This window comes from Centruroides sculpturatus, unplaced genomic scaffold, assembly GCF_000671375.1.
Source record: "Centruroides sculpturatus isolate CEXI.00-Female unplaced genomic scaffold, Cexi_2.0 scaffold1484, whole genome shotgun sequence".
Taxonomy (NCBI): domain Eukaryota; kingdom Metazoa; phylum Arthropoda; class Arachnida; order Scorpiones; family Buthidae; genus Centruroides; species Centruroides sculpturatus.
The window spans coordinates 51,355-60,777 of record NW_019385665.1 but is presented as its reverse complement, the minus strand read 5'-3'; the positions used below and the strand labels follow the sequence as shown (position 1 = coordinate 60,777).

At 25.6% G+C, this 9,423-nt stretch overlaps 1 protein-coding gene and 1 long non-coding RNA gene across 2 annotated transcripts; one reads left to right on the top strand and one right to left on the bottom strand.

Annotated features, from left to right (window-relative positions):
- Positions 1–10: 10 nt before the first annotated feature.
- Positions 11–278, top strand: LOC111641016. The gene is made up of 2 exons (XR_002759343.1): positions 11–50; positions 157–278. It is a non-coding gene; the product is annotated as an uncharacterized LOC111641016 (long non-coding RNA).
- Positions 279–793: 515 nt separating this feature from the next.
- On the bottom strand, positions 794–3,951 carry LOC111641023 (homeodomain-only protein-like). Its single transcript, XM_023387129.1, has 2 exons — positions 3,658–3,951; positions 794–1,152 (listed from the first exon to the last, which is right to left on the bottom strand). Exons 1-2 carry the CDS (start codon positions 3,826–3,828, stop codon positions 1,075–1,077), a joined length of 249 nt encoding a protein of 82 aa, XP_023242897.1. The 5' UTR covers positions 3,829–3,951; the 3' UTR covers positions 794–1,074.
- Between the last annotated feature and the right edge of the window lie 5,472 nt (positions 3,952–9,423).

The following is a 9,423-nucleotide window of genomic DNA, read 5'->3' as shown; positions in this document are numbered from 1 at the left end:
TATTATTATTATTTTTTTTTAAACAGTCATGCCACGTATGATGATTTAAAGTAAGTTTTTAAATTAATATTTTATTCTGTAAAATATATTTTTGAATAAATTTATATTTTACTTGAATTTAAAATTCTAAAATTATAATATTTATTTTTATTGTAGATAAATCAAAAAGAATTTCACTGGAATTTTCTACCTTCAGATTAAATTAGTCAAGTTTCTTTTTTGTTCTCTACTTCTATGCTGTAAAAATATAATTGGAAATTAAACTATAATTAATTGCATATTTCTGTTATTTTTGAGTCTCTAAGAACACCAAAACATTTCTTTTTAACGAATTAAAAAATTATATTTTCATTAGTTAACAATATAAAACATTTTAAAAATTAGCTTTATAAATTCAGGCGTGTTGTATAAAATATATATATACAGTCTATACATTTCGTGACAAAATAAAGATAATTACTAATCTGTATGCCATTCAAAACATGAAAGGGAGGGACATTTAGAACAGGTTCATTGTCCTGATCTTTTTTTTTTATTTATTTATATATATATAAAATTTAAATTCTACATTTAGAATAAGTCACTTAAGAATCTCTTATTGAAATATAAAAATATTAATTCATTATATCAAATATGTTCAGCATAAACTGATAAAAAGTTTCCAATATTAACTGATAAGAACCATAATTTATGTACAATCTCGATAATTTAAGGCATATAATAATATAAAAGTTTGAATGAGCCAATAAAATATAAAAATCATAATATTCGATTTAAAAATGAAGGAAAAAAAATAAATTCACATTTTATTAAAATTAAACACCAATCTTGATTATTTAATAAATAATAAATTTTATTAACCTTTTTTCTGGTGAAATTTTCAATTAAAAAAATATAAATCACGATCTATACAATACTCATTGTTTTACCGTCTCGATATATAACTCTTTTAAGCAATAAATTTAAATAACTTACACTATATTTATAATTAGCATGTAGCTTATAAAATTTTATTAATAATAATAATAAATTTAAAAAACAATATTCTCTATTATACGAGAATAACAATTTACGTCAGGCATTAACAAAACTTCCATTAGCAGGCAGACCCTGAGATTGTCTCCATTTTGCCAATCTATGTTCGAACCACACCTGAAAAATATATATATATATATTTTTTAAATTACTAAATATCTATATAAATCGAAGAAGAGAAAGATTTATCAATCATGCATTTCGAAGACGAGCGTAATTTATTTAAAATTTTCTATTTGTTACGTCAATAACATCAAAATAATAGTGAAATATTATATTCTTTCAATTGATTATTTCTGTAACCGCATACTGTTTAAAGGTTGTATAGATCCGTGACAGTTATATATAGAAGAGTACATTGACCATTCATCTAAATCCAAAATTTTATAGATGAACATCAACTATCAGAAACAGAAATTTTATTATCCCGCATCATCCTTATCGAAAAAAATTTTTTAAATTGATTTTTTCATATATATATATATACAGGTTACTTATTGTTCGGTTACGAAACGTTTGTCTGTCTTCACTATTTTATTACATCTGCAAGATCATTGAACTGATATATGTGTCTAAATCTTTACACATATCTCTTTCTATCGACAAATGTAAGATTATTACCTGATTTCGACACGAGAATCATAACCGTGAGCAGTATAATTTTGCGATATTAAATGCTAAAAATAACAATATAACTACCGATTATTATAGTAGAAAGCATTCATTCACGATGCAATCATAATACGAATATATTGATCGTGATAAAATTGTCGTTATTGTACGAATAAAGTTAATAGTAGGAAAATAGAAGTACAAAGATAGAAAATATACAAATTTTATCATAAAATGACTCAGATATTTTGTAAAAAAAAAAAAAAAAAAAGTTACAAAATCTTTCTTGACGTTGCTAGTTTTGTGTAACTTTTTAACTAAAAACACAATGTAAGTCTACTTGTATTTAAGGCGCTCCAAAAGTCAGTTAACTGTGTTTTGTGTCTGTACACTTGTAAATAGGTGTTTTTTTTTTTTTTTAGAAAATTCAGAATATGTAGAAATATAATTGCAGATTTAATTTTTATTGTAGTTAACACACTTTTTGTCTACCCTATATATAAATATAGACACTATTTTTAAACTTCCACAAGTTCAATGTTTTCAATCTCTATCTGACTATTCAATCAAATTATATGAGACTTCTCTCTGTAATTTTACCACGAAATTCTCCAGTTGGTTCCACCGTTATTGGGATAATAAAAATCCAGCTGTGACCTCCTATAAGTGACCATCATCGAGAAACTTGATCGTTATTGACAAACATAGTCATTGATTTAGACGAGTCAATTATGACATCGGAGAGAAGTGCCAAAATGGCAACTTTCCAAGTTTACCTATCAAATGCGTGTCAAATGATAAAGAGGATCCGATGCTAATTTTAGTATATGTATGCACCCAGAAACCATTTTTTAACACTATCATTACTCGTCGCATATGAATAATATTTAAATAATATTATGTTTGGAGTGAACGAAAATCATTTAAAAAAATTATAATTCTTATCTTATTTCTATCAATTTAATCGTCTTCAAACTTCCAAAATTAAAAAATTTTCTAATCATAATTATCGAGGGATTTCAAAAGGAAAATAAACAAACTAAATATAGGACGTGCGAAGGTAGTTTCTACTATTGAAAAACAAGTTTCATTAATAAAATAATATGGAAAATATGGCCATATTTTATCATCATCATCATCATCAAATCCGGATTTACATTTAAACTAAACTACCACTTAATGCTTCAAACTGCGAAGGTTCAGTTTTTTTTAACTCACATTTTATTCATTATTTGGTGGAGGAAAAAGGTCTTTTAAATGTTAAATCTTAGGGCCATAATAAATATTAATCATCAAAGGGATTTCAAATGGAGAATAAACAAACTAAATATATAGGGTATATAAATATAATTTCCGCTCTTTAAAATACATTTTATCAATAAAATCATTTGGAAAATGTCTGAACATTTTATCATCATCAAGAGTCGAATAAACTAAGCGAGTTAGATTGTAGGACCTCATGTTATTAAATTCATTATTATTCGGTAGAAAAAAGAAAAAAAGAGAGAGACTTCTTATATGTTATTATGTTAAAACATGAGGCTAAGAGAAGTAAAAAATCTGGGATTGATCATCATCATCATCATCATCATCCATCAGAAATATTTTCAAAAGAAAAATAAACAAACTAAATGTGGGACGTATGAATCTAATTTCCTCTATATAAAACGCATTTCATCAATCAAATAATTTGGAAAATGTGGCCACGCGATGTCAAAATTTACACGAAAAGTTTCTTAAAACGTAAACAATCGGTTGAATAACTCGATCATTTTTTTTCTTCTTCTTTTTCTTTTATTTTTTAAGAAAGAAAATTACTTTTGATCCGAAGAAACACGAAGCACGCTCATTATTCTCCGCACTAAAAATAACTACATTTCCAGTTGATCCTCTTTCGGAGAAACTAATATAAACAAACATCCCACGACTAACATTGCATTATTAAAATATAATAATTAAATAATTCTGTATAATTATTATATAATAACTTTTTTTTATTTAGAATTTTACCTTAACTTCCTGAATATCTAATCCCGTTTCGGCGGCGATGATCATTAAATCGTGCGATTGCGGGTTTTTATCTTTCAGGAAAGCCAATTCTAGTTTATCTTCTTGATAATTTTTAACTAAAGGAAGTTTCCATTCGGGCGACAGATGAGCTTGGATAGTTGGAGTGGACATCTTATCGTGTTATTCTCCAAAAACTGCTGCTTGAGGTACCGCCGCTTCGATGACTTCGTGACTTCAACCTACGCCAATAGCGGTCGCCCCCGTCTTTTATACAGTATTTTGAATTGCATTAAACTTTGGTATGTTATGTAGGATGGTGCATTAACCTCGCTTAACGCCAATTAATTATACTACTGTTTTTAATCTTTACGTTAAAATTTAATGTGTTTTGTAAATTGAAAATATACCGTAGAATAATAAAATGTGTGAGCGTTTAAAATTACCAATAGGAAAACAGGCCGCGCGTCACGTGATCGATTTTGAAACTTTTTTTCGTATTTTCCGTGTCAAATCGAAGTTAAGAAACATTTTTTTTTTTAATTTTTTTTTATTTATAACGCTATTTACTTTTATAAATATAATTTATTTCAAAAGTAATATTTTAAATTGATTTTTTCATATATATATATATACACACTGTATCTACGTAAATCAAGATCGGATTTTGATTGGTTTATACAGGCTATTGTATTTATCATTTGAATATAAGGCTCTAAACTGTACCCCCTAGCATAAGAACTTAGCTAGGGGCTTAAAGTTCTCATGCAATGGAGTACAGTTTAGGGCCTCATATTCAAATGATAATATTCAAAGCGTAAGAGCCACTCTGTATATAATTAAAACTACTCATCTACAAGTATACGATCGAGTGATAAATGGAAGTTGTAACAATTATTCATCGTATATAACTTAAACTATTTTTTTTTTTAACCCCGGAAGAAGTTTATGTTTATAGAACAGTTTACAATTAAGGATTTAAATTGTTTGATTTATTTTCCTCTTGTTATTAAAGCCAGACAATATTTATTATTCTCATCAGTATCCAGACATTCCCAAGAGCATCAGACGAGGTTCCCCATCGAAGTGAATCATTCCCACAATCTAAAAGGGATCGATCGAATATGACGTCACTGTTTAACCGCAACAGTCGAAGGTCACACTCTAGCGATACAATCGGATCAATTGTACCCATTCCGGCTTACTTCGCTTCTGATGTTGGGGAGGAAGAAGGGAAGAAGAGAGTTTTTCGAAGGTTTACGTAGCTTAATAAGTCTTTTCCGAACGGTCCAAGGCGTGTATTAAAGATACGATTATCGCTTCCGATTTTCACAGAACACTGGCAAAACCATCGCTTTCAGAAAGTTGTAGATGCTTAAATGGCTACTTTCCGTGACATCTATCATGTAGACTTTATATATGTGTGTGCGAGAGGGAGTTTCTTCCATCATACAGTTTGTCTCTTTGACGACTCTTTTGGCTTTTGTGTAGAAACCAGTAAGTTTCGTAGAAAAATTGCCTGCAGTTTATTCGTTATTTTACTCCTCCCTCTCTTCCTTATACTCATTTTCTTTAAAAAAATTTCAGTACAAACATATAAAAATGAAAAAAGAACTTAAGTGAATAATAATAATAATAAATATAATTTTATAAATATTCAGAAAAATAAAAGAATACATTAAAGTCCCTTGCATAAATATAAGGTGCGTAAAAAAAAATTTTTTTTACATATAAATGGGTTTAAAAAGAAATTGATTTTATAGAAAATATTATTTTAAAAAATACTTAAAAGTTGGAAGAATAAAATAATAAAATAAATTATTATTGTTTATAAGTGAAATAGTTCAAATAAATAAGGAAGAGACCTCATAAATATTTAAACGTTTGCCTTTCTAAATATATGCCTGTAAACTCTATCGAAATTACTATTATGTCAAATAGATAAATGTTATCATTCAGTAAATCTGTTAAGAGAATTGTCAAACTAAATATTAAAAATGTTATTTTAATATTTTATTTTTATTATTGCCTTTAAGTTTTAACAAGCAACATAACGTGTTTTACACATATATACAAGCTGTTGTGTTGAATAAAGGCAATTATTCATCACAGAAAGTATTAACTATTTGTGTCCATAATTAAACACTCTCCGCTGTCATCCCGAATCCAAAGATGATTTACTTCGGCTGTTTATAAGAGGTTCTAAGCTACTAGTATGATTCATGCCGCACAGCGCGAATACACTTTGTTTTTGATGGTTATTGGTGCATAAATCTTGAACCGACGACGATGCTACTAAATGAGGTCCTCCTGAAAAATAAAAAAATTGTTAATAAATTTCTTTTTTTTCATGTTTCGAGAACATTAATTTCTAAGCATAAAACTTCGAATTAATTTAGCCATTCTGTGTTAAATTAAGGACGAATTAATTATATATATAGTGACCGATGAAGATAGCGAAAAGATAATTATTTTGTTTAAATAATATCAGTATAAAATGTATTTTATTCTTTTATTCTAGAGAGAAATTCTAGTGAAAAAAAAAATATGTGTTTCTTTTCGAATTGATTTTTAATTTAATAAATTATTCCAACAATATACATGTATAAAAACACCTACGAGTTGTATCATGTAGTAANTATCTAATAATGATTTTATTCTAAAATTATATATTGTTATTGAATTTAACATTTATATTTTTAAATGATATTTAAAAATCTTTTAAAATAGCTTAAAAATATATGGGAGCATGGATGTCAACTCTATGTGACTAGAATCCAGTTGGATCCCAAAAAATATTTGCCCTTTAAAATTGGCATCCATGTTAGAAACTGCCTTAAAAGATAACTTACAAATATTGCCATGGAACAGAAAGAGAAAAAAAAAACTAAGAGGTTTATTTTTTTAGCAAACCTGTTAGGGATTTGGCCAGGCCACAATAGGGCAACTGGCTGGTGAGAGATGGGCCCAACATATCTGGAACAGACCTTATCCAAAAACTTCTTGTGAATTTTTTTTTAATACCTGGATTAAATCCTGGGTTTCAAGAGCAATAGGCTAATGATGCATTACTTATCTTGGCTATCTGGCCAGCTGATTTAAATATTATGTTCACTGTTTGTCATTGTTCAATGGTTGTGTTGTTGCTTTACTATCTTAAACGATGATTAAGACTTCTGTTAAAGAACTATCAAGATAATGTTTAAAAATAACTGTTTAAAAATACAATAGATGGTGTTGCAATGTCAAATCTTGCTAAAAACAATTATAAACTAAAGATAACAAAAAAGTAAAAAACAAGTAAGCTGAATGAGTATCACATGGATACAAAGGACAATTTGAATTGTTAACAAATAGATTTCATTGCCTTGTATTTTAAACCAAATGATTCTAATCTGTATTGGAAGACCTAAGAGTGAGAAAAGTTGTTATGGCTACAATATAAACTTTATAACTATAATATATATATATATAATTAGAATGAGTAAATAATATTTATTATAATTGTAATGTCAATAATATAAACAGTAAAAAAAGGAAAGGAATTAATCAAATGAACACGTATGCTAAAAGCTGATGTTTAATTGATTTTTTAACAAAAAATACATATAATATATATACTCTAAATTAATTGCTTTTATCACATTTAAAAACTTTTTTCAAATCAAGTTAAAAATACTCTAAAAAATAATAATTATTATTTTGAATGTATCAAGTTTGTAGGATAAATTAAAATGACTCTAATGTCTATATTTTACAAATTACTTTTTAGTAAGGTTATTGTTCAGAGAGATGGTAATGATAGGTCAAATCAAGATTTGACCTATGTATGAAAAGATAAAGAGGATAAATAATACAAATAAAACAAAAAATATTTGTTATTAAAGGTTGAATGTATGTAAATTTCATTTTTTAAGCAAATAAAACAGCAAATAAGTTACCAAAACAAAAAATAATTTTGATATTTTTAAAATAACCATGCAAAGGAAAAACGGCTTTCAATATATTACATTTTTAAATAAAATTGTAAAAACAAATTTAATAAAATAAAACAAATGCCACAAATCAAATAACACTGTATAGTTTAATTTTTTGCAACTCAATAAGTTGCAAAAAATTAAAAATAGAATAATAAAATTTTTATTTATATATTTTTTTTGTTAAATAAAGTTTTTAATTACTAATTATTTATAATTTATTTATTTATTACAGTCAAACGAGCTAATCAGGGTGAGTAATTTTAATTAATATTCTTTATTACATTTTAATAAAATCAAATACTAAATAAAAACATTTTAAAAAATTAATTATAATCACGGCTCTCTGTAGAGAGAGCAAACAGGGTATTTACCCATCCCTGGAATCAAGTAAAAAATTCTACAAATTATAATCATAACAATGATTGAGATATGTAACCTTACACCCTTGACCATGGATGTTTTGATGCAGTACTGTATTCTATAATCTACTTGTGGAAAACCCCAAAAAATTAAATAAATAAAAATTTATTGATATAATTATTTGTCTCCAATTTTTTGTCCTCAAGGAAAATTTTCTGTAAATGTTGTGATTATAATTATTTATCTAAAATGTTCTTATTTTTAGAATTATTGCATCTTTTTATTCAGATTGATAATACTGTCTCATCTTTTATTGTGATATATTTTATTAATAAATTTTCTATTTATTAATAAGAAAATTTATTTTTAAAAATTTCTAAAAGCAGTTAAACTTACAGTATTCAGATTCCTCCAACATTTTTAACACTATTTCTAATAAGTTTTGAAAAATAATTATTATAATTCAATTTATTAAATTATATATGGTATTTTAATAATTTGTATTATTAATGATATTATATATATATATAATAATTAATATCACTATTAATGGTATTGATAATTGTATTGTATATTGATTATTAATGATAATGATCACAAATTTTCAATATAATAATTAACTTATGCATATATAAATAACATTATTTGTATAACATCAGTTATGAGTAAAAACTTAATACCAAATATTTCAAAATGCTTATTGTAATGAATTTATATAAAGTTTTGAAGTGTGTTGAAAATTTAGAAAAATTATATGGTTAAATCATTGAAATTATGATAATATTTTAACTGTAAGTTTTAATTATAATAGACTAATAATAATAATTTAATTTTGCATTGTAATCTTTCATGTGTACATTTTGATTGTAGATACAAGTATTATTATTACAAAAAGCAAAAGTCTTAAAGATTTTATCTTCTGTTAGTAAGAAATAACATTAAGTTTATAGAGGAGGAACAATTGGGAGACTCTAGGTTTTCTCTGGGCCCATGATAAAATCTCAATCTCAGCCCTTTCCTTGGTCCTGTCTGAAACTCACTCATTGTTATGTGGCTTATTTTTTAATTCAACCCATATTACATATGAATTGGAAAAATTTGCAGATTGCCACTAATAAATAATTGTATCCATTTTTCAAATTCATTTAATTCATTGAAGTTCTAAAGATATATCATTTATTTTATGTAAAATGTTATATACATTAATGTAGCATTTATTTCATTTTTTCAATTATTACTACTATTTATTATCATATAAAATTCTAATAAATCTAATTCATTCAAATAAGATAATTATTTAGTCAATTTTATTATTTTTTCTTTTATTCACCAAAATTATAATTCTGGCTTCAGAAAGCAAATATCAAAGATACAAACTAAAAATTTTCTATTTTATTAAATTTATATATAAATTAAATAAATAAATATT

Coding starts and splice junctions, on each gene's coding strand:
- LOC111641023 (XM_023387129.1), bottom strand. CDS start 3,828: ATGTCCACTCCAACTATCCAAGCTCATCTGTCGCCCGAATGGAAACTT. Junction 1,153..3,657: donor TAGATATTCAGGAAGTTAAG/GTAAAATTCTAA, acceptor TATATTTTTCAG/GTGTGGTTCGAACATAGATT.